Below are 26,934 nucleotides of genomic sequence, written 5' to 3' on the forward strand. Positions count from 1 at the left end.
CCAAACTTTTGAACTGTACTGTATATACGTGAAAAGAGACCAACTCTTTTAAATCATTTGCAAAGCTTCATGGGAGTGGGCGGTTACAGTTGAGTTCCTCTGCCATAGTTCCTGCTTCCACAGTAACACTGACTACTCTGATTGGTGGCTCACTAACAACCAAAAGTACAGCAACCTGATGACCTTTAGAAGTAGCTGCCCATGTAGACTAAAGTTTTTGCAGTAATTAATCAGTGAACTCACCCTGAGAATCTGGTCTCCCTCCTCCAGGCCCTCTTTAGCAGCAGGACTGTCCTCCAGAACTCCTGCCACAAATATCCCGACGTCATTCCCACCAGCGAGTCTCAACCCGACACTCTCGCCCTTCTTAAACTTCACCAGCTTCATGCTCGGCCTGAGGGTGGACACACAAACATACATCTAGGACGTTTCATTCTCAACATCTCTAAAACAAGTTTTGGGCAAGCTGGCGAGACGCACCGTAAAATGCTGTCATCATGTGTGACGCTGGGCACGGGGGCGTCTGCCGGACTAACAGGCAGGTCCACGTCAGGCTGACCAGGTTGAGCGTACACAGGCTTGGGCTCTGAGGAGATCAAAGCACAATGAGCAGCTGAGTAAAACACACACACACAAAATTGTCACCACAGGAGAGTGTCGCGCACTGGGAGGTCACAGAGACACCCAGCGGGACGGAGCAGGTGGGACGGCACTGTCACAAAATGACAAACTCCCGCTGCTCATCACCGCCTGCGCACAAGCCCACATGCACAGGCTGAGAATGTTTGATCACAGTGCATCCATGTGTAATGACCTCTGACCTGGCAGAGGGGGGAGCTGTTTCTCTTCTCTGGCTGCGCTCTGCTCTTTCGGCATCTCCTCCACCATCTTAGCAGGTAAGGGGAGCGGCCCAGCTTTTGAGATCCTGTCTTCATCACGGCTCCTGTGACTGTGGGTGTAAAAAAACAGGACAACAAAGAGCAAAACTGTGAAAATGTTATCATACATTGGTCTTTAATGAGTAATGTCATGACTTACTATAGTAATTATCTGTGGATGAATCTTTTTTGAAAAGGTTTCTTTTTAATGATTTGGTCAAACTGATACGACAAGAAATTTAAATCAGTGGACTGTATGTGACAAGTTGCTTTGGAAGTAAAACAATAAAGGGAGTGATATGTTTGAACCATAAGCAATGCAAAGCTTGGAGGAATCAATTCTCAGAATGATTCTTCTTCGACTTAGCCTTAAAAATAGGTTTATCTGGATCAAATACAATTAGAGTGACTCTAACATCGACATTTACATGATGTACAACTAAAAAAAACATTGATTTGTAAAATTTATCGACAATAATATTGACTTTTGAATGATGATTGGTGAATCAGTCTTTTGAAACAACTCATTAAGATCTCAACTAGAGTGATGGCATCAAACTCAAACAACTACATTTACACGACGTACAACTAAACAACACTGGTTTGTAAAACTTATTGACACTTTTGAATGATGAATCAGTTTTGAATGATGATCAGTGAATCAGGCTTTTGAATTCATTGATAGAGTCTAAATGATTCAAATCTCTAACATGAAATTGATTTCATTAACTGTTATGCATTGAACAAAACTATTAGAACTTAAAATATGACTTTTTAACATTATTATTAATTAACTAAATACTTATTTTCTTACAAAAACAAACATGTAAATAAATAGCCACACTGCTGAAATGTTTTTTGAATGGCTGAAACGAATCAGTTATGAATATTCCAAACAAACCAAATCACTAAAATGAATCACACCTCCCAAAATCAACTTTACTGACTGGTATCCATAAACAAATATATGATAATACAGATACAAATATCAAAGATTAAATATAGACTTCTTAAAGAACACATAAAATGCCTCGCATCTGGAAACAATTCATTTAACTAACACTTCAAACTCATCAGTTTTTCTTTCTTTTTTTACTGATTCATTGAAACAGTTTAAATAAAATGTGCTCAAATGAAACAGACATATCAAATTCACAGCTAAACATCTTTTCTCCAAAGACCACAAACATTCTCAACACAAGTACCCAAACGCAGACATGAACGCTTGGCCAATGAATTATGTTAAAGTGATAGTTCACCCAAAAATGAAAATTATCCCATAATTTACTCACCCTCAAGCCATCCTAGGTATATATGGCTTTCTTCTTTTAGACAAACAGAATCAGAGTTATATCAAAAATATCCTTGCTCGTCCAAGCTTTATAATGGTAGTGATTGGAGGATGAGATTTTGAAGTCCAAAAAAAGTGCATCCATCCATCATAAACGTACGCCACACGGCTCCGGAGGGTTAATAAAGGACTTCTGAAGCGAATCAAGCGTCTAAAAAGCATTAACTTCCACGATGTAGTACACAATGCCATGACGAACTACGCTATGTCCTTCATTATAACATGTAGTACATCGTCATTGTGCACTATGGCGCGGAAGTTGGCGCTTTTTGGACGTAAGTTGAATGCATATGGCTGTCGTGCCGGAAGCTCGTTATTTTACTTTATAAAGTTTTAAATAAGGATATATTTAATATAACTCTGATTGTGTTTAACTGAAAGAAGAAAGTCATATACACCTAGGATGGCTTGAGGGCGAGTAAATCATGGGGTAATTTTCATTTTTGTGTGAACTATCCCTTTAATGTGGCGGTAACTGACATCAGTATTCCAGGGGGCGATAGAGTTACCTTCACATATCTGTGCTATTAACCCTTAAATGCATGACTGTTTCGCCAATCATTATTACATATTCGGGTCTTTATCGACCCAGATCTATATATAATACGGAAGGATCTCTACCTGTCGCGATAATATAAAACTCTTCTGATATTACAGTAACAATTACAGAAGAATAAAATAAAGCATATTTTGTTACCTTTTGGAGCTTGAAAGGGCTTCGTTTGAGCAGATGTTTTATGCCATCATCACTGTCCTCGTCAGAGCTCATTTCCCAGTAAATTCAGCAAATAATAGGCTATTTTTATGTTTGAGGTCACGAACATGAGCCCATTCGCGATCTCTAACGTATTCTCAAAACTATATAATTTTCAACATCTTCAAAATCAATATTTTGATCACTAACAGCTTCACCAGATCCATCCAGTGACAGTTACAGTCATATTTGATTGCGTTCAGTACTTGCTCTGCAGTAAATCGCTGAACCATTTCATGTTGTTCTTATTATTTCGTTTTCTGTCTGAATGAGTCGTCCCTTCAGCATTGTGTATCAGACATTGCCACCTTGTGGAATAAAGGTGAATTACACTTATTCCGTCATCTAAGATTCAATTATTGTTGTGCAGAAAAAATATATGTATACTCATACACACCTCGGGTCGTTAGGGACCCTATACAATTTTTACAAAAAATGAATACAAAAATAGGCATTCTTTTATAATTTTATGATTTTTTTCTTATTATATTGTTAATAATAAATTGATTGAGGAATACCAAGGTTGGTTTAAAAAATGAACGAGGAGGAGGGTAGTGAATGATGTCCCGGGTCACTAAAGACCCGAGGTATGCATTTAAGGGTTAAACCAGAGATCAAGCATTGAACTTACTTTAACTAACTTGCTCGACAAGATTCGACAAGATCAAATTGTTGCTCTGCTATGACAGTAGTCGACCTGAAAGAACTGAGAGGTTACACGAATGTCCACTATAGCGCCCCTTGTGGCAACGCTGAGAATGCAAAATGTTCGCGTTCACATACTTGGTAGAGTATGTTTCAGGCCATAAGTGACTGCACATCAATAACACACCTGTATACCAGGACACTGAAAATATACGGTACATTGTGGAATGAGATGAGCTTTGTGCTGTTCGATTAAAGCCTTTGATGATTAATGCATGCTCTGCTCTCCGCAGGACAACCAAAAACAACACCGCTTTTTCCACACTATCAAGCCTAAGCACACAACCCATAAAACACTGTTTACACTGAAAGACAAATGGCAGATGAGAGCAAGGTAGATGGGGAGAGAGGGAGGGCGTTGTGTGGCTAGGGCAGCTAGGTAGTCTTGAAGGTCACAGCTGTGTTTTGCAGCTCCTTTGTTGGACTATATTTAGCGCAGACCATCTGATCTGGAGTAATGGAGGAGACAGAGAGAGACAACAAAGAGAAAAGGACTCCAGGTGCACCACCGCCACTGAGGCTCTCCAAAAAATCGGCACATGGCCATAGATGACGGGTCCTGCCCGTGACCTTTATTGTCACGGTAAACAACAGCGGGCGACATCCACGGATTGCAGAAACTCTCCATCTCTGCAGGGCCGGGCCACCACATGTGGTCCTGTTTTATTCATGACAATGACGAATATCTTTCCCAGCAATTACAGTGTGGCTCAATAAAAAGCATTGGCTGATGGCATTGAGGCTAAGTATTAATGCCGCCATTGTGCACCCGAGGGTCTTTACAGTTTTTATAATCCATAAAACTAACTACGAGAAAAAAAGCTCAGTGTTGTGGGGGTGGCACTTGCGTTGCATTTTGCGCTCTATTTTGGAAAAGTTTCGCATTCTGATGTGGTGATGTGATAAATTCTTTTGGTCAACAGGAAATTATTAGTGTAATTCAGTACTTCCTTAACTGGTTTTGCATCAGGACCTAAATTTGGATATTAAGTGACGACCCAACTATTTTTTTATGATACAAAAGTGAACAAAATTGTCCATGTTGGCATCTGTCTGATTTGGCTAGGGTCTACCAAGTGCCCAACGAATTTGTGCCAAAATATCGTAGAGTCCGACTGGACATTGTAGAGACTTTGACATCAACATACCATTCAACTTTTTCTAAAAAGTTTATAATCCCATTTATTTTGTGATGCACCAGTTGTAATTCTCTAGTTTTTGGAGGTAAGAACTTGGCACGACGTCTTAACACACTCTCTTTCCTCTTTGTTAACAGATTGACAATCTGGAACCAGGTTGGTAAACCACCATGAAAGCAAGATGAAAAATGTTGGATCTCATTTGTACACAAGGTTCAAACCAAGGTGGTTTATAATACTTCTCAATGGCAGTTGTTCAGCAAATGCCATGTGACTAATCACTCTGAAACCATCATGTTTATTCTGACTGGCTGATGGAACCACAAGGACATCCACAGACCCAACTTTTACCCCTTTTCCACCAGCATGAACCGGGTACTAGTTCAGAGCTAGTGCTATTGCCTGTTCAGAGTTGGTTCGACTGGCGAGCCTTCTACTAAAACTAGAAAGCTAGAGAGCCAGCACAGAGCCAGTTCTTACGTCACTGTACATGTACATCTTTCCCAGCAACATTAGCGTGGCAGCGCCAAACACACCATCACCAATGGTGGACACTGCACTACTATTGATGCTCATGGCTTTGCGAACCTACTTTGGCATCCAAACACGGCGAATCCAATGTGCTCATGCAGCTCACCGTCATTTGTATAGATGAAGATTACAATCGAGAATAATGATAGACAAATAACATTTTTATTATTAACGTTTGTCTTGTTGGTCACAGTAACCCCACCCCTTAGCCCCTGACGCAAGCAGTGTTTTGGTGCTTTGTTTTGGTGCTACTTACGAAGCTCTTTTTCTGGTTCAGAGCTGGTGCTTTGGGTGTCAAAAGCCAAAGAAATGATTTGAAACTAGGCTCTGGCTCTGAACCAGCACTCAAACTGCCTTGGTGGTAGGGCTGGGCGATATATCGCATGCGATTCTCACGCGCATTTCGTCAGTAAAGCCGGTTCCTTGATTACCGCTAAATCGCCATCACCTGCTTTCAAATGGAGCGGCATTTAATAGACAGAGCCGTAGTTCACGGACAAGCCACGCAAAATCGCGTTCAGTATCGAAGATGAATCGACTTCGATAATGAACCCGATTTTGCGTGGCTTGTCCGTGAACTACGGCTCTGTCTATTAAATGCCGCTCCATTTGAAAGCAGGTGATGGCGATTTAGTGGTAATCAAGGAACCGGCTTTACTGACGAAATGCGCGTGAGAATCGCATGCAATATATCGTCCAGCCCTACTTGGTGGAATAGGGGTATTTGAGACATAAAAGGTAGCAGACAGGCAACAATATAAATCTATTTTGATTTTGATTTATGTGTCTTCTCTGATGTGGCTTCTCTGATTCTCTCAGTGGAACAGGAAGTTCTGCTTCATGTTCTCAAACATCCCAGATAACAGTGAAGGTTCTCAGAACTTGGGGTAATGTTCTGGCATGCTTCTCTAAAAGATATGCACAAAGGTCTTCCAGTAACATTAATAGAACAAAGTTATCTGGTCTTCCCATAATGTTTGCAAAATGATAAAATGTAATATCTTTCCAGTAACTAAGAAAAAACTGGATATTTCAAATGTTCAGAGAACATAACATTTTAATAATTTAATTCCATGTTTCCACCAAAGAAAAGGTGGTTCTCGAATGAAAAAATTGGCTCCTTAATGGTTCCAGTCCTTTATACCTGTTAGTTCTACAACCAGTTTACAAATACCCCTTTTCCACCAGCATGAAGCAGGTGCTAGTTAGGAGTGCTGTTGTCGGTTCAGAATTGGTTCGACTGACGAGCCTTCTAAGAACCGGTTTGCCTTTCCACGGGCTTCGGATGCATCGGCTTCTCACAGACTGATCCATCAAAGCACCGCGAGAGCGATCCAAAAGCACAAGGAGTCGTGTGCTCTACAAATGCTCCCGCGGCACTCCAATATTACACGGCGATCGGTCCGTGCATCTCGAACAAGCCTTCCATCAACAATGGTGGATGCTGCGTTACTATTGATGCTCATGACTTTGCAAACCTACATTGCGGTCACAAGTTTCTGTTCATCTTGTTGGTCATGGTAACCCCAGTCCCTGACGCAAGTGGTTCTTCCTTCTAGACCAGCAATGTTTTGGTGCTACTTACGAACCAGTTTTCCTGGTTCAGAGTTGGTGCTTTGGGTGTCGAAAGACAAAGAACTGATTTGAAACTAGGCTCTGGCTCTGAACCAGCACTCAAACTGCCTTGGTGGAAAAGGGGTACAAGCAACAACAATGAGAGGCATAAAGGCAGCTGCCTAAGCTTTCAGAAAATGGCCTCTGTTTTCACAGATTCCAAATTTTTCTGACTTTACGCTCATGGTGCAGGTGGCGCTTCAATCCTATTGGACGACTTTCAAGGATGGCTGGCAGAGCAGATGTGCCTGTAATACCAAGAACTCTCTGAGGCAGAGAACTACTACTACAAACGATGTTAAAAGCAGCATGTTTTCGCCTACACCGCAAAACTGACAGCAGCAGCCCTTCGGAGTATGTGTGTATATGTTCGTTACCGACAGACGCCCCTATTTTTGTTTTCACTCAGCAGGAAAGGGGTAACACAGCTGAGACCAATTCTGTGAAATTGAATAAGAAATGAGAATGAATGGAGGGATATGTTTGATGTCACAGACGCATGCTGGGATTGGGCACACAAACCAATGAATTTCTTGTACCCAAGTTGGTTTGTTGAGCTTCATTCCCTTAGCCAGGGTTGAGTGACGTTGGAATGATGAAATGAACACGTCAAGTGGTTCGCATAAAAGAACAACACATTTCAGCATACTACACACACGTTGGGTTACACCACTTTGTGAAGCGCCCACGTCACATGCTTTAGTGCAAAGCTCACAAAAGCGTTAGTTTGGTTAGCTACGTTCGGGACGCTTGCGTTAACCGGACCCAAAAAACTTACAGTGGTCGGGTTCTCTGAGCCGTCGGCCCTGCGGCCCTGATTCAAGACAAGAATCAGAAGAAACTTCATGAACACCTACAAACCTGAAGGTCTGTAAACATGTAAGTGGTCAATATTGGCTTGTGTGAAGTGTGTAATTTATTCTAAAAAACTTCTGCCAATCTGGATTGTTTGAAAAACAAAAGCCAGGCAACCTGATGGAGCCTGAAGTTGAATATTGGGCTGCTCAAAGACACAAACGGAGCATATTTTCATAGTGCCAGAGAGTTTCCTCTCCTCATAAGTCTACCTACTGATGCTTCCGAGTATTTGAAAGTATTTTACCATATAAAAAATTACACACTTCACCTTTAAATTTAAGGAGGATGGCACATTTGCAGGAAGATGAAATTCCTCTCATCCCTACCGCTGTCACACCCTGGTTTATCTATCTAGGACACATCCAATTTACAGGAGCGTTTTGTCAAGAGCTGCAGTACCGTCTGACAGAGGCTTTTCTCATATGCCTGTCACAAGGCTGTTCTCATATCAGCAGTGAGCAGGCCTGAAACTTCAGGTCTTAAAGTTCAAATCTGTTGAATCTTATAAAAACAGGAAAACTTCAATGAGGGGGGAAAAAAAACAGAAAGCCAAAAAGACTATTTGGGGATGATTTGGCTCAAATACATCACATGAATCAGACCTCTGATTTCATTTGTACCAAAACATCTTGTGTGGCAGCAACCAAAGCAAGTGAGAAAAACAGAAAGAGGATCGGACCTGCCGTTGCTGATCTGTGGCGGAGAGTGTCTAGAGTGGTCCGAGGGCTCTGAGCGGCGGTCCGGAGATCGAGAGCGGCTGCTTCTCTTCCTGTCGTGGGATCGGTTGGAATGATCGGAGGCCACCGAGTGGATGTCTGAAATATCTGACACAAAGATCGAATGATTTCACACCATTACAGGTGTTTGTTACAGTATACCATCTAAAGTGTTTCTATCGGGATATTCTATTTTCCCCTAAAAGATCCTAAAGGAATCAAATAAGAATCAGCATATAAAAATTCCAAAATAATGTCAGTTTTTTTTGTTTTGCCTTGTCTTGTTTAAAAAGTCTTAAAAAATATATACATTTTGAAATTGGTTTTAATATTAATTTAATTTTTTTATATTTATTTTTAGCTTAAATTTAGTTTTAGTTTTAATTTTAGTACGTCAACTTAAACTTGTTTTATTTTAGTTGCCAAGTGATTATTTCTAAATTCTGTTTAAGTTTTTTATCCAATATTTATAAATTATTTTATTTGAGCTTTATTCTTAATTTTTTGAAGTTTCAGTTTTAGTTAACAGTAACAACACTTCTTAAAACAAGAAAAAATATTTGAAATTACATATTTGGTTAATAAAATTTAAAACAAAATTAAAATGAAAACTGAAAATATAAAACTAAACGCTAACTCAATTTATTAATAAATACTATAATGGCATATAAATAATACTAAAATAAGCATTAAAATACTATTTTAAATATAAATTGTTTTATCTAACAAAATGTTTTGAGGTTTATGCTTAAAACAACAAGAAAATAATACTAATTGTCAATAGGATGAAGATAAATTTATTGAAAATGATAATTAGCCTGCTTTGTTTAGATGTTTTACTGTAAAACAATATGTATTGATAACGAAATTTCAAAACTTGGGTGGATAAACTGATATTCTAAAGAATAAATGATTAATTTATTTATTTAGTAGTATCTCACAACTGTTTTCAGAATTAAAGTTACAGCATTTTAACTATATATGTGACCCTGGACCACAAAACCAGTCATAAGTCACACGGGTATATTTGTAGCAATAGCCAACAATACATTGTATGGGTCAAAATGATCGATTTTTCTTTTATGCCAAAAATCATTAGGAAAGATCATGTCCCATGAAGATATTTTGTAAATTTCCTACTGTAAATATATCAAAAATGTATTTTTGTAAGTAATATACATTGCTAAGGACTTCATTTGGACAACTTTAAAGGTAATTTTCTCAATATTTAGATTTTTTGCACCCTCAGATTTTCAAATAGTTGTATCTTGGCCAAATATTCTCCTATCCTGACAAACCAATGAATCAATACATCAATGGAAAGCATATTTATTCAGCTTTCAGATGATGTATACATCTCAATTTAAAGTAATTGACCCTTGCGACTGGTTTTGTGGTCCAGGGTCATATATAAGCGTCATTAGCAGGTAGAATTGAAAATAGTAAATCAAATCCACTTTGACTGATAGGTGTGTGCTGTACAGAGACTCTCTCACCATCTCTGTCAGAGGCATTAGCTGAAGGTATGCTGTCATCCATGTCGGGGATATTGAGCAGGGTCGCCCTCTCGTCTCTCTGCACTACCATCTTCAGCTTGCCCTTTGACCTCTCGATCAGCTTCTTAGCATCGATCAGGGAAAGATTCTCAGTCACCGTGCCATTAATCTAGAAGCAGAGTACATATTTAAAAAAAAAAAAAAAAAAAAAAAAAAAAAAAAGATGTCATTTATCTCCGTTAGCAAATGTCTGCATTCTTTCATAATTCCTCACTAAAATGCATCACTTCAGTCACGCTCATCACTTAATACACTCCCTTCTCTCCCTCCATCTGTTTCCCCTCCCCTACAGGTGGTAATTTATCTTACCTTGAGCACCACGTCTCCCTCCTGTATGTTTCCGTCTCGGGCTGCCAGGCTCTCAGGGGAAATGTCCTTTACGAAGATGTGGCTGGCCAGGCGAAGCCCGTATTCTGCTTACAGAGTAAACCGAAAAAGCACATACACCATGTTAGCATATGTTAGCTATAAAGCCACTCTTTTCCTGATGGAAACCTGCACACACAACCCTTTTTCGTGTTAGTTTTTCAGCCTTTAAGACTAAGCTGTAGCCACTACCGGAAGGTTCCTGCAGCGGTGGGCGGGAATAACTCTCAAGTGGCAATCTTATTGGCTAGTGCTCACGTACTACTGTCCATGTTTTGATTTCAGCAAATCAGTTCAAGCGAATGCAGGTAACGTAATTAATATTCACGAGCCAGTAATGCAACACCGTTTGCTAACCGTGAGAACAGGAAAAAACACAGAAGAACTATGCATAGATATGTCTACATGTATTCTCTCAGTGTTTCATCAGTAAAACAGTTTGAGAATAATTTCTCACGTAACATCACATTTACCTCAGGCAAGTCATTTAGTGTCCACAGCATGTTAGTTCACTAGAGAAATGAACTCTAGAGGGAGTATTTCACTAAATATATGCACTATATTCACTTATATATTCATTATATTTACTTTAACTGTTAGTATTGCCTTTTTTAATACATGTTAAAATACATTTATCATGAAAACAAGTCATGATAGTAACTATGTAAGTGATTATATTTCAAAATTGAATTTTTTTTATAATTTACATGTAGAAGCTAATGCAAAACCTGCCTTATGTGCAATTTATGTTTTTTTTTTACATATTTTTGTGTGCCGTTACATCCCTAATATATATATATATATATATATATATATATATATATATATATATATATATATATATATATATATATATATATATACACATACACACACACACACACACACACACACACACATATACACATACACACGAGAGAGAGAGAGAGAGAGAGTCTAAAAAGAGATGACTAAAAAATGATTGCCACAGTGTGCATAGAGGGTTGACATAGCAAAATGTCATTGGGCCTAAATGTTAAACTTCAAATATGTTCTGACTGGATGTGATTATGCTGTTTCGTGCAGCATTTTCAATTTAATTGTGACAGACCAGCTGGAAATTTGTTGTGCCATGTCAGGAACAACACTGTTAAAACTGGTAAAGACAAAGTGATTGGACGACACCGGTTAGCAGGGTCGAAGCGGCCATGTTCACCTTCATTTTTGCGGGACTTGATGAGGGTGACCTTGGCTGGGCGTGGGGGGAGGTTGGAGGACACAGAGTGGCGGTCCGAGCGTGGGGACAGACTCCTCTCTCTGGAGCCGCTGCGCTCTCTGTCTCGGTCCCTCCTCCCGCCCAGCCGGTCACCCCTGCCGCTCCTCCGGCCCGCTGCCCCGCCCCCGCTGTAGGCGCTGGGTCCGCTCCTTCCACTCCGTGACTCGTAGATCTCTTCTTCGTAGCTGTCGTCGTCCTCGTCATGCTCCGACATGGTCTCGCGTTCACCCGGGCGCCCCATAGGGATCTGCACCTTCCTCTTTCTCCTGATGGTCTGGACAGAAGGAGAAAACAGACATGATTATTCACAACAGTCTCACTTTCTGGGCACTTTTTTCATCTCCAATATATCTTTAAAACATTCTCTTATAGATTTTAGTGCAAAATAAATAAATAAAAGTTGGTCCAAAAGTGGGAGACTACTTTTAATAAACAAACAAGTAAATTCTACATATAAATATCTAAATAATATAGAGATAAAAGTGGGATACATACTATTTTTGCATTCTTCCCACTTTTCCGAAGTTGCTGCACTGCATATGCGTGATCCACGTTATCCATGGAGACGGCGTTGACCATCACCACTCTGTCATTCTCCCTGCCGGGGGCAAAAAGAGCAAAAAGCAGTAAGCAAAAGTGCCACTCTAACTGATCTCAGTGCAGAGCTTGATCAGCAGTCCTGTGCGCTCATGCGTTTAGATGTTAAGAAACTCCATGACTTTTCAGATAATTAAAAAAAAAATAAAATAAACAAATGATATAATATATTATATAATCAACTGATTACTTAATCAGAGCATTCTGGAAAAGAAAATCTTTCACCATGGTCCATTAAATACATTTATTTAATAATAAAACTAAAATGTACAGTGGGTCCAACTGTACTGTCCGAGAACTAGTGAAAATGCTTTTAATTTGCACAATTTAATGCAAATGTTATCAATATAAATGTATATAAATTTAAGTAATGAGTAATATATATATATATATATATATATATATATATATATATATATATATATATATATATATATATATATATATATATATATATATATATATATATATATATAATAAAATTGATTAAAAAAATCTTTAGGTGGCATTCTAATATCATCAGATATATCTGGAAATAATGTGTTTAGGAGTAATTCATAAAAATATACAGTAGTGACCAAAACATGTCCAGAAGGGAAATGACCCTACAAGTTCGATTAAAGGTGCCATCGAACGTTTTTTTAAAAGATGTAATATAAGTCTAAGGTGTCCCCTGAATGTGTCTGTGAAGTTTCAGCTCAAAATACCCCATAGATTTTTGTTTACATAATTTTTTTAACTGCCTATTTTGAGGCATCATTAGAAATGCACCGATTCAGGCTGCGGCCCCTTTAATTGCTCGCGCTCCCCGCCCCCTCCAGAGCTCTCGACTCTATCATTGCATAAACAAAGTTCACACAGCTAATATAACCCTCAAAATGGATCTTTACAAAGTGTTTGTCATGCAGCAGGTCTAATCGCGTAAGTATGGTATTTATTTGGATGTTTACATTTGATTCTGAATGAGTTTGATAGTGCTCCGTGGCTAAAGCTAACATTACACTTTGTTGGAGAGATTTATAAAGAATGAAGTTGTGTTTATGAATTATACAGACTGCAAGTGTTTAAAAATGAAAATAGCGACGGCTCTTGTCTCTGTGAATACAGTAAGAAACAATGGTAACTTTAACCACATTTAACAGTACATTAGCAACATGCTAACGAAACATTTAAAAAGAATTTACAAATATCACTAAAAATATCATGTTATCATGGATCATGTCAGTTATTATTGCTCCATCCAGACATTAATACTGGCTGCCCTTGTGTAATCCCTTTCATAATGTTGGGAACATGGGCTGGCATATGCAAATATTGGGGGCGTACATATTAATGATCCCGAATGTTACGTAACAGTCGGTGTTATGTTGAGATTCGCCTGTTCTTCTGAGGTCTTTTAAACAAATGAGATTTATATAAGGAGGAGGAAACAATGGAGTTTGAGACTCACTGTATGTCATTTCCATGTACTGAACTCTTGTTATTCAATTATGCCGAGGTAAATTCAATTTTCAATTCGATGGCACCTTTAAGCCATCAAAATATGAGGAAAAAATGTGATACTTTTTTAAATATAACGGAAGAACAAAATGCTACAATTGGTCAAGGTATTCCAATTGACAATTATCTGGAAAAAAGACAAAAAAAATGGATAGAAAAACAAGAAGTTTCCAGGAAAAAGTATACACTGACTACAACATAATCAGTTATTAATATTTCATTGTTCTCTCTTGAACACACGCAAAACCATAATTTCTTTGTATGACGTCCGCCCAGTTTGCCATGTTTCATTGCATTTTCACAAATAAAACAATTGACTCCAAGCACAACTATGCAATATGCTTACAAAATCTTTAACAATTTTTTTATATAATATTTGAATAAAGGGTGAAGATGTACATTTTCCTAGCCTGGACACTTTTGGCCACTACCGTGTTGGGGCATTACAAGTAAAGCGAGTTACGTAATAATTACTTTTTTTTTTTACTTTTTTTTTTACATTACTTTTAAAGGTGCCCTAGAATTAAAAATTGAATTTATCTTGGCATAGTTAAATAACAAGAGTTCAGTACATGGAAATGACATACAGTGAGTCTCAAACTCCATTGTTTCCTCATTCTTATATAAATCTCATTTTTTTAAAAGACCTCCGAAGAACAGGCGAATCTCAACATAACACAGACTGTTACGTAACAGTCGGGATCATTAATATGCTTATATTACCAATATTTGCATATGCCAGTCCATGTTCAAGGCATTAGACAAGGGCAGCCAGTATTAACGTCTGGATCTGTGCACAGCTGAATCATCAGACTAGGTAAGCAAGCAAGACAACAGCAAAAATGGCAGATGGAGCGAGAATAACTGACATGATCCATGATATTTTTAGTGATATTTGTAAATTGTCTTTCTAAATGTTTCGTTAGCATGTTGCTAATGTACTGTTAAATGTGGTTAAAGTTACCATCGTTTATTACTGTATTCACGGAGACAAGACTGTCGTTATTTTCATTTTTTAAACACTTGCAGTCTGTATAATTCATAAACACAACTTCATTCTTTATAAATCTCTCCAACAGTGTGTAATGTTAGCTTTAGCCACGGAGCACTATCAAACTCATTCAGAATCAAATGTAAACATCCAAATAAACACTGTACTTACGCGATTAAACATGTTGCACGACGAACACTTTGTAAAGATCCATTTTGAGGGTTATATTAGCTGTGTGAACTTTGTTTATGCTGTTAACGGCAAATGCCAGCTCCGTGGGCGGGGAGCGTGAGCATTTAAAGGGGCCGCAGCCTGAATCGGCGCATATTTAATGATGCCCCAAAATAGGCAGTTAAAAAAATTAATAAAAAAAAATCTATGGGGTATTTTGAGCTGAAACTTCACAGACACAATCAGGGGACACCTTAGACTTATATTACATCTTTTAAAAAGACGTTCTACGGCACCTTTAAATTTACAGCAAAATATCTGAGTTACTTTTTCAAATAAGTAACGCAAGTTCACATTTATTGACTGACAGCTCTCCTGTCCCCATGCTGACAGAAATCAGGAGCAAGTACATAGGCGTTGTGTCCGCCATGGTTATTGTAATTCTACACTAAATGTGAACATGCATTTACTCATTTACTTCTCCTGCGTCCTATTCTTCTGTACTTCAGAATGGCAGCACAGCTGAAAGGCTTGTTTGTTTGAGCTGCGCCTTCTGCTGTACAGGCGTGAATTTGCATTTCTTTCAGCCTGAGGCTTATTCATTTCACTTTTGGTGTGAAAGGGCCTTTACATGTGCCAAAAATAGAACTTTTTTGTTGTTATAAAAGCAAACAAAAATAGTCCAGCCCAGATGAGAAAAAGTAACTCAAAAGTAATGTAACGCATTACTTTCCATAAAAAGTAACACAATTAGTTACTTTTTTAGGGAGTAACACAATATTGTAATGTACTACTATAAGTAACTTTCCCAACACTAGCCACTACTGTATGTGTTTTTATTAAAAACTCAATGTTTAGGAGGTCATATTATTGATATTTCATTCTATTTTATCAAATTCATCTACTTCAAATTAAATTCAGGAATTAAACTGGAAGTGAATTGGCATCCTGGTAAAGAGGGTAAAAGATCAGCCTTACTGCAGCAAGCCCTCGGCTGGGCCTCCCTTCAGCACATCAGAGATGACGATGGACGTCTCCCCGCTCTGAAAGTGAGGGTTATCCCTTCCGCCTGAGATAGCAATCCCGAAGCCAAACCCTGGTGCCTGTGAGACACACATTTACATGTTACCCAACAGGTGAGAGGGACACTAAATCATTCACATCACAGTGGAAGAGCTGGAGAGGGACAGAATAGGATAGAGAGAATGAAAAGATAAGATCGGAAGTATGGGAAGGGAAGATAAATGAGGGGGTGTGATGGTCAGAGAGATACAGAGAGAGGGCAGAGAAGGGCGGAGAGATATAAAGACCTTATCACAGATATAAAGAGGAGAGAAACAATACGATAAAACTGAATTCTGCAACAGTTCATAAACTGTTGACTTGACCAGTTTTAGCTGTAACAGTTACAAGTAATTTGCAGTAAAACACTGAAGTAACAAAATAATGTGCTGCTAAACTTTAACGCACATAACTGATATATTGGAAATTAGCGTACCACCTTCTTCAATATTAAGTTGCCTTTATCAGATCATCTACTGTCATGGTGGATCGACGGTTTGTAGTCAGTGTTAGCTTCTTACTAGCATAGCTAGCTAGCATAACTGCAATGTGTTGGCCAAGCATGAGCATACCTTAATAGATGTTTTTGGCCTTATGTAGTGCATGTGACACCAAGTGTTCATTGTATGCAAGTAACATAACAAAACTAAAACACATAGGTAACTTATGCTGCCTTAAAGTGCATATTGCAGGTTTAACATTTTTTTCGAGATGAATATATAACCTTGTACAAAAATACCATATAAAAAGGTACTGCAGGGTTTAAAAATGTTTTGCGAGACATAAGGGCATTAATTTAGTAGATAAAGTGACGGTCTCTGTAAAAACCGCTTTTTTTTTCAGCGTCGCGTCATTTTACGTCACTACAGGGAGATGTTCGCAGAGCTCTGTGTTGATTCAGTGCAGAATATATTGGTATTTAGCAACAGCGGCCATGAATCAGTGTGTTTTCTGTAGTTTTTGTATTCTATTTATCATCGCAATGGTAAATTATTGTGTTTGTGGAGGTTGCACAAACTTCAGCCTGTCAGGACATCGAGTACAGAGGTTTACTAACAAGAAAAACTACGCTGCTATCTTCTGTGCCGGGGTTTGTTTTGTGCAGGTGAAGAGACGGGACTTCACTTTTGCATCTGCGTCGAAAAACGCGTTCATTTTAGACTGGAGGATTATCATCCTGGCGATATGATGGAGTTCAACATTGTAATACTTCTGTAAATGATTATATTAAATGAATAAACTTACACACGCTATGCTTCTTCACCATTTTTACTTGAATCAATTTCAACACTGATGAATACAAATTATGTACACATGCATACAGTCTCACACTCACACAAAACAGTTTTGAATGATGTGCTGGTAATGTAAATACACCAATTTCATGCATGCCATGTATGTAAACTTATATATACATTCAAGTTCACACAACTACATAATCACGGCGTCATACATCCTCACACAATCAGTGAATGGGCACGGAATAAACTCATAACACAGAATTAATGAATAAAGGATAACATATACATACAGTAAGTTAACACTATATGTTTGGCCGCCGGCGGGAGACATGATCACGGATCCGTCAGAGATGCAGCTCGATGAAGACTTACGGTGCACATTTTAAGTTTTGTGTTTGATTATTACATTTGCTAACTGCCAAATCAGTCGTGATGAGAAACGGCTATATCACGTAACGTTAGTGTGGACGGATATTAACGCGTGTGACATACGCTTGATCGAAGTTTATTCGTTTCTGTTATTAGTAATCAGTTAGGCCTACTCCTAGATGACCAATAGCTTTGCTATTGCCTGATTCATGATAATAATCTGTACAATATTGTGATCTGAGCACATGTCGTTACCTAACGTTATATCTATAAGCTAACACCGGTCTCGGCCCTGTTCTCCACTGGTTCTCCTCACACAACAGCTTAATTTGTCTCTTTTGACCGTCATTCTGTCTAATTCTGGCCTGTCCCTGCTCTCTTGACCACATAGCAGGCTAATTGTATGGCTGTGATTAGTTATACGAGTATAAATAAGCATTTACAATTTCCTCAGCATCCGAACTGTCATTGCGATCCATTGTTTTCCTATAGTTTATATTGATCGCGTTCCCTTCAGTGACATCACGTCCGATTTGGCATTTTTCAGATGCGGAAGTAAAATTCTCTCACAAAAAACGACTCCAGAAGCCTATGTAGCGTATTTATGCGTGTTTTTTCAAGAAAATATATTTCATACATTATTTTTCTACACATTGAATCACTAAAGCTCTAACCTGCAATATGCCCTTTAAGCCCTGGGTATACTTTTTACGCGTATGCTAGTGTACGCACACAGTTGAACGCACAGCCTTGGAAAGTATACTTCATTTGACACGTACGCAAACACAGGCGATCGACACGTGCAGTTTGAACAATCTCTCGTCACGAGTTACAATGGTACACGCATTCTCCTCTGATGACGAGATTCGCGTCACGCGCGCTGTACACTCACCGTCACATACGCGTAAAAAGTGAACTATATTTTGGGCTTTATACGCGACTTATACATGCTATCTGAAATGTCTGATTTCACACCTGTGAAGTAGTGATTATGAGCTTGTTAGGGTTGTCAAAAAACAACATTTGAATTTTATACTTAACTATTACTAATATTCAAGATATATTTGAATGTAAAAGGCATAATTTCAGCATAATGGTGCGTTCACACCGGACGCGAATGAAGCAGTAAGCGCGAGTGATTTACATGTTAAGTCAATGGCGAATGACGCGGCGCGAATTGAGCGATTCGGGCGTTTGACGCGCTTAACGTGTGATTCGCGCAAATCGCGCAAGTTGAAAAATCTGAACTTTGGCGAATTTCCGCGCCGCATTAACCAATCAGGAGCTTTCTCTAGTAGTGACGTGACGTAGCGAGCTGAGGCAGAAATTCGAAACAACGATGGAGGACAAAATCATTGTCGCTGTACATCTTTATACATTTATAGAAACACAAATAAAAAGGATCGTGTTTGAAAGAAAGTGAGTGAGGAGGTCGGACAATCTGATAAGTTGTAAAAAACGGTCTTTACTCAATTTGAGCTATATATATACATACATATTAAGACTACAAGCCAACTAAAGACGACCAACTGAGCTTATTCGCTGCAATTTACAATTTTTTCCCCACTGACAAGTTGTGTTTATTCAGAGGAAGTGTGCAGAAAGCAGTGGGAGAGTCTGGGACACATAAAGGAGTGGGAGAGCCCCTCTTATGACGCGAATTTGCGTCTGTTGTGAAGGGATTTTTATGCGCGAATGCCGCGCGAATGCCGCGCGAATGCCGTCCAACTACACGCGGATAGCGCGATATATTCGTGCAAGTCGCGTCTGGTGTGAACGCAGCATTAGAGGGAAAAAGCTTTTGGCTCATCTCTCCACAAGAGGGCGCAATGAGCAAAATATTAATGCACCGCATTAAATTGTTTATTCAAAGCAATGAAATAACATGACTGTCTGCACAAAAAAAAAATGCATTACATTTAAACTAACATTTAAAAATCAAATATAATTTCGCAAACGGTTAAAAGATGTCCGTCTAGCGCTTGTTTACATTGAAAACAATGGAAAAGCAGTGCAGAAAATGAGTTCTGTGTGAACGGCTTGGTCACAATTTTGATGTAACCAAGAGTGAGCTTCTCCATTTCTGCAGTGTTTTGAATGAACAATGCAACAGCGCCATATCAAGTGGGTTCCACTAGATAGGCTAAGAAAAACGTTAAAACGTAACAACTCTTACATTATCATTGCATCTCGTTCACCACCTGACACACACCTAAAGTTCGAATGCACCGTTTTTCCATTCAAATGTGGATTTTTATCTTAAATTCGATGAATATTCGAAAATTTAATTTTAATTTGACAGCTCTAGAGCTCGTCGCATTCAAGTGCGTTGTTGTCGGAAAGAAGAAATATCATGGAGGACGCCAGGTTTATTCTTGCCTATTTCTTGGGGAAATCTTATTCAAGCCAAAATGTATTGAAGATTTAATTTTGAATAAACCAGCAATTGTTCTCTTGCCTGGCAAGGCCAGACTGATATATCTTCTACAAGATATATCAGTCTGGTCAGTCTGCCCTCTGTCGCGATTCGAGTCAACTCCAAACCGTACCGTGCAATCAGATTCGTTTATTTCAGTGACGCAAACAGCGTCACTCTAGTGCGGCGAAAGTCCCTTCAATATCAACAAAGATTGCGCACGGGAGACCCGAGAGTTTGTTCTATTCAGCTGTGAATTCAGTTTTAAATGATCAAAAACACATTATTTACTTTTCGCTGTTGACTCTCGTCACTTTGCTAACGTCATATCCGCCCTTCTCTGATTGGTTTACTCCGCTTCCTGTTTGCTCGGATTTGCTCCGCCCTAGAAATCGAATTGATTCAATGGCCGACCAGACTCATCCGCTGGTACAGTGGTGAGGCTGGATTTTCCAGGCAAATCATTCTCCCCTCCGTCATGTTTACGTTTATTGCCCGCCCAACTCGGAAACTCAGGCATCAAATTTATCTCAGAGCTGGTTCAAGTTCGATTTCCCACGAGGAAACTCGCATTTACGATAATCCCGATAGCACGTAATTTGTACTTTTATTAGGGAGTAAATCTAGATAATCACTGAATAAACAATGGATAATCACTGAATAAATAATAATTAAAAAATAAAAAATGTTTTTACATTTTATGGCCCGCCCAACTCGGAAACTCGGGCATCAAATTTATCTCAGAGTTTCCAGGTAGTAAATGCGACTTGAGAGCTAGTTCAAGTTCGATTTTCCACGAGGAAACTCGCATTTACGATAATCCCGATAGCACGTAATTTGTACTTTTATTAGGGAGTAAATCTAGATAATCACTGAATAAACAATGGATAATCACTGAATAAATAATAATAAAAAAAAAAAAATGTTTTTACATTTTATGGCCCGCCCAACTCGGAAACTCGGGCATCAAATTTATCTCAGAGTTTCCAGGTAGTAAATGCGACTTGAGAGCTAGTTCAAGTTCGATTTTCCACGAGGAAACTCGCATTTACGATAATCCCGATAGCACGTAATTTGTACTTTTATTAGGGAGTAACCGAATAATGTAACATTATTTAAATGTAACACCAAAAATGTTACAAACATTTTTGTTTTCCCTTAAAAAAAATTTGGTTATAATTCTTGAAAATAAACATATTTTGTATTCTTTTTTCCACTTGCTCTTGCTTAAAGACCCCATAAACCTGTTTCTTTCCTGTTTTGAGGTATTTCCTATTGAAAGAGGAAGTCTGGGCAGGACTTTTTTAAATTAGCCAATAGATTACAGTTACAACCATGACTAAGCTAGTCAGAGGTTTGATTTCATGTGGTCTTTAAAACAAGTCAAAACAATTCTGTCAGCTGAATGTAATAACATACATTTCTATCTCAAGATGTTCTTTAACAAGTAAAACAAAACAAAAATGTGATTCCACCAATATTTCTAAAAGTTTTTATTTTATTACACAGATCACACAAACAACATTATTTCAGAAGTATCCATACTTGGATTCCAGACACAAATCAAAAGAGAGGATTAGATTCTCACCCTGTGCAGAGTTACAGTGTGCTGTTCCCATATTACGGTCTCCTCCATTGCTGCACTCTGTATTGAGAGAAACAAAAAAAAACAGAGAGAAAGAGATTAATAGAGAAACACACAAATCGTTAGATTAACATCAACAACTTTAATTGGTTACATTCCCACACGGCCTAAAGGATGCAGATGCATTCATTAAAATCAAGCGAGTTACACGTTCAGAAATGTCTTTAAGAGCGTTTCAGAACATCCGTAAACACGTTTAGAAATCCTCCATAGAGTCTAAATGATCTCCCTACACTTTATGGAAATTATGTAAGGAAACAACAAAGGTGGTGAAACCTCACGCTAGGCTTGAGGAAAAGAAAGGACTGCTGACATACAGCAAAGCCACCTGAGGTGCTCAAACATTGATTTATTCACTTATTTCTCCATGGCTTCTGCAATGCAGTCACCTCAAACAGCAGCTTCACACAACACCAGTGCTGCACAATTGTGCTCCTATAGATCATCAGATCCTTCGAAAAAACAATCTAATCAAACATTTAGAGAATGACTTTATGTAGTTGTAAGTGCTGATAATGTGCAGCAAAATAAACACCAACAGGGTGATATGGAGGGTTTAAATGCGAGCGTCATGGTTTAAACTGTGAGCATGAAGGATCGTGGGTTGTAGCTCTAGAAATGTTCCATGAGGGCAACTGTGCCGCCCACTCAATCACGTCCGTGGCAAGACCTCAAGTGAGGAAATCCATGAAGGATGAGGAATGTCAGCAGTGTCAGGACCGGAGGCAGCACCTGACAGGATATCCACGACTTCACATACACACACACACACACACACACACACACTCAAACATATATCTATTAATAGCAATTCTTCACTCTCTCCTCAAACGTGTTGTATAAGATTTTTGTTTCACTACAGAGAGAATCTGTCATTTACATTAACAAAACCATGTATAAGATCCCTGAACAACTGCTAAAACTTGGACCTAAAAATCACAAGGATGTGAATTATTTACTCTACGCAAGACATTGGGATGGACGAAAACATTGAGTGTCCGCATTGGAGCTACGCAAGCTAGAAAAATATGCAATATTTTTCATCCTTCTCATGACATTCAATATATATTTTGAATGTTAACTTCAGCCACTTAGAATCAAAAAGTTTAAAAAATTAAAAAAGTAAATATACTAAAAATCTAGATAATCACTGAATAAACAAGGGAAAACAAAAGGAAAAATTATATTAAAAAATACTTATATATTACATAATTATTTTTAATAATAATTAAAAAAAATGTTTTTATATTGCATAATATAATAAAACTATTATAGCACTTTCAAATATTCTGAATTAGCTTTTATTTTTTAAGATTTTCAATTTTAGTTTTTTTATGCTTTTGTCAATTCTTATTAGTTTTGGTTTTTATACATTTCTATTTATCTTTAATATAGTTTTATTTACTTGCTAAGGCAACTTTTCTAATTTTCGTTTGGTTTTATTTATTTATTTTTCATCTAATACATACATTTTATTTTAGCTTTATTTCAGTAACCAAAAATGATCTGTAATAGTTTTAATAACACAACTGTATCAAATATACAGTAATATATACATCAGTATTTAGAATATACTTCTCTTGTGGTCAATAAATTGCCATAAAAGTCTGACATATCAAATATGAGACAAAAAAAATACATACACATTTTTTTTTTCTTTACATATTTTGCCTAAAGGTTCAATAGACAGTTAAAAAAAAAAAAAATCGACTATAATTCAGGCTTTTCAGGTTTAAATGATCCCAAATTCCAATGGAACATTCCAAAACAGAAATCTTCAACACAACAGGAAGCGTATATGTGCAAATCCACAGGTACAGTGTGTTCGAATGAAGAGCTTTGGATAAATGGAGGTTTCTGTAACAAATGGAAACAGTGATGAGAGGTTCATGACCTTCTGTGTGAAGCACAAGCGATTGCCTCCTGACCTCACGGCGATATAGGAAGGATGAATGACGTCCCTATGTCGCATCTTCACGAGCTGAGAGATCAAGTCTCAGTACATCCTTCCAGTGCCTTTGACCTCGCAGATAATAACTCAGGTCTTGTTCGCTTCACAGCTCTGACTTCCCGTCACGTTGGGCCCGTCTCAAACTGCACACTACATCTTGTTAGCGTGCAGCTAGTTAAATAGATCTACTACAATCTGACAGCAAGAGTTATGGTTATCGGTTTCTTGCCAAGGCTAAGAAACGCCTGCGGTCTGATCCCTTTAATCTCAACTGCGTTTTATAAAGAGCCTGTGAATTCTGAAGATCAAGCAAGTTTTGGTTTGACTAGCACGCTAATCTGACCAAATGAAGTCTGTCGACAAGAGGGACTCATTAGTCCTAGCTCTGCTATCTTTTCATGGTCGAGCGATATACTTTGTGGTCTTTCATTCACTAGATTAAACTGGTTGAACTGATAATCATGATTGTTTTGCTCAAAAATTATAATCATAATTATTAAGAGAGAACACATAGTTGGCAGGTTAGGAAGAATAAGTAAAATACCAAACAGAAAATGTATCCATTTACGAGAAAAGCTCTGATTGGGGGATTAAACTGACATCTGGCAACCGAAAGCATGAAAGCTTGTGGAGGATTGATACCAATGCAAGATAACGCAAATGTCAGATGAAAATTAAACCTTTTCAGGATAAATAACCTGCAGGCAATTATTACGCTTCATTAATTGAGAAATGCAAAAATCGTGAGCACAATTAAAGAGGACCTATAATGCTTCTTTTCCAACTTTCTTTAGTGTGTAATGTTGCTGTTTAAGCATGAAAAAGGTCTGCAAAGTTAAAAAGCACAATTTCACTCCAAAGGGAGTTATTCTTTATATCAGTAAGCACTGTTTCTGAACTCGTTCCCAGAATTCCCACCCAAGACATGCAAAAAATACAAAAAAAAGAACTGGCTGAATTGCATTGGTAGTGTTTTGAAACTTGTGGTTATGGTAAGGGGCGTGCCACTTCTGAAACACACTTGAAAATGTTGACTAGGGATGTGACGGTGAGGAAATTTTGAACCATTAATAGACGTGTAACAACACACTGGAATTTTTCCCTCTTTTTCCACCTTTTAAATCGCATTTTCAAATTAGCAGCAAATCTGGGGTGGCAATTGCTTGAATAGTTCGATATTATTCTTAATGAAAAGCACAACAACTAAACAATACAATGACAAACTCGCTTGAATACGCACTTTTACATTTCGCTTTGAAACCAAATCTTCCGCTATCGTCTTGTCAGTCGAGTGAAGCGAAATGGGCGAAATGAGGTAAAAACTGACTCCTGCTGCTGATCTGTGCCGCGACTTTTGTTCGGCTCAAGGTGAATTGAGCAGACGCGTTCAGTTTTTAATTGTGGAGTCTGTTCTCTAACTGAACTAAATGATTTTTATTATTATTTAAAATTAAAAAAAACGACAGTGGGGGGCAGTGCCGAGGTGGGCAAGTGATGTAACACCGGCAACACCGACTATCCCAACAAGCCTACTGTTGACCAAGTGCATCTCACTTTTTGGAAGCAGGGGCTTCATTAGAGAAACAAAGTGTTACTGACAGACTGGGAAAAGAGGTGCTGCAACAATGTAAAATGTGAAAAATAATGTTTTTTATTGTTTTAATACAATTTATTCTCGAGACAGGCTAAAAACAACGGCAATACAATGGCAGTAACATCAGCCAAACAAGCTACATTTCAAGATTATAGCTTAATTAAACATGACTGACGGAGTATGAATTCAAATAAAACCCAGAGCAGATGCCGGGAAAGAAGTAATAGGGAGGGAGGAAGGAGAGAGAATACAAGGGCAATGCCTTGTGGGAAATGTGCTGACCTAGGGGACAATTACTGCAAGCTCAACCCTTCACCTGTGCCCTGCATGGCAATGAGGATCTGCTTGGATCGATTGGGTGCTATTAACATATCCTGCATCTTTGCAAGGCTTGTTAAAGCCACAGCTACTCTCAGAGGGATAGTCGTGCTGGACTTTTCATGGCGTATTGTAAGAAAATATAAGCTAGACAAGGCTATACTTAAAAAAAAAGGCAACAATTGACCTTAGTTGGGATAGATGCAATATTATTTTTTTGTGATGCAATTAAGAATGATGCCAACTAAGTCATTCAACTAAAAGGACATGATGTAAGCTGAAATCAAACCTGTGTCCTCGTCTTTTCTATCCACCATTCCCACTGCCCACTGGGAAGTCACTCAGCCTACTCAGATTTAGTCAGTGACTCCAAATCATTGCGTTCATTCCCACCGCAGCTAACAAGCTCATTACATCACGTGGAAGGAAGTGGATTAGAAATTCCGTCTGCCTCTTGTACAACCTAGTCCTCTCTCCCTTGCTGAATGTTAAAAAGGAAATGCATGAGAAGTGGTGTAAACGTTCAGTGCATCCAACAGAGATGGCCAATTCCTAGTGTTCTGTAACTAATGCTACTTGCTTTGAACGAGCACACTTCTGATCTGTCAGATTTGCTGTCCAGGGCATTAGACATTCACTCTCTGGAACAACAGGCTGAATCATAGAAATCTTCCGAACAAGAAACCAAAGAGCACAGGAAGACCACAATCCAGCAAGTTAAAGCCTCGAGAGCTACTGTAAGACCGCAAGAGAACGTCCTTGAAAGATGATTCACATGAACTGTTTATTTGTCTTCTTGGAGATGCATTGCATACTATGAGACAGCATTTTAAAGAGATAAATCACCCAACATTTACTTAAGAAGGTATTTTAAGAAATGTCTAAGTGGGTTTTCCTGTCCATGCAATGAAAGGGTGAACTATCACTTTAAAGGTCCAGTGTGTAATATTTAGGAGGATCTATTGACAATGCAATATAATACATAACTATTTTTTCAGTGGTGTATAAAGACCTTACATAATGAACCGTTATGTTTTTTTACCTTAGAATGAGCCATTTCTATCTACATACACCACGGGTCCCCTTACATCGAATTCGCCATTTTGTGCCACCATGTTTCTACAGTAACCCTAAATGGACAAACTGCTCTACAGAGCGTGTTTGCTTGATTGGCTACTCTCTGCTGACTCAGACGATGTCTTTGTCCTGTGTTGGCCACCATAGATTCTCTATGTGCTTGTTGCCGTCAAACAATCTCAGAATGCATTGCGATGAGTTCAGTGTGGGAAAAAAAAAAATAGCCTATGCTTATTAAAAGGCACAGTATGTAATAATTCTGTTTGCTACAGGTCGCTA

The 26,934-nt window shown here is 38.4% G+C and overlaps 1 protein-coding gene across 7 annotated transcripts in view; it reads right to left on the reverse strand.

Annotated features, from left to right (window-relative positions):
• tjp1b (tight junction protein 1b) overlaps positions 1-26,934 on the reverse strand; it is a 172,454-nt gene that overhangs the window by 29,744 nt on the left and 115,776 nt on the right. For 4 of the 7 annotated variants that reach the window (XM_048159233.1, XM_048159236.1, XM_048159235.1 and 1 more), the window contains exons 4-13: positions 21,659-21,715; positions 15,961-16,085; positions 12,219-12,321; positions 11,664-11,997; positions 10,412-10,515; positions 10,043-10,211; positions 8,510-8,654; positions 822-949; positions 481-586; positions 244-394 (exon numbers count right to left, since the gene is read on the reverse strand). In XM_048159233.1, the coding sequence (XP_048015190.1) occupies positions 244-394; positions 481-586; positions 822-949; positions 8,510-8,654; positions 10,043-10,211; positions 10,412-10,515; positions 11,664-11,997; positions 12,219-12,321; positions 15,961-16,085; positions 21,659-21,715 (1,422 nt within the window). Of the gene's footprint in view, positions 1-243; positions 395-480; positions 587-821; positions 950-7,750; positions 7,787-8,509; positions 8,655-10,042; positions 10,212-10,411; positions 10,519-11,663; positions 11,998-12,218; positions 12,322-15,960; positions 16,086-21,658; positions 21,716-26,934 lie in introns of all 7 variants that reach the window. The other 3 variants (XM_048159234.1, XM_048159230.1, XM_048159231.1) reach the window with 2 other exon arrangements.

The sequence above is a fragment of the Megalobrama amblycephala genome, linkage group LG15 (assembly GCF_018812025.1).
Source record: "Megalobrama amblycephala isolate DHTTF-2021 linkage group LG15, ASM1881202v1, whole genome shotgun sequence".
NCBI classification, from domain to species: Eukaryota; Metazoa; Chordata; class Actinopteri; order Cypriniformes; family Xenocyprididae; genus Megalobrama; species Megalobrama amblycephala.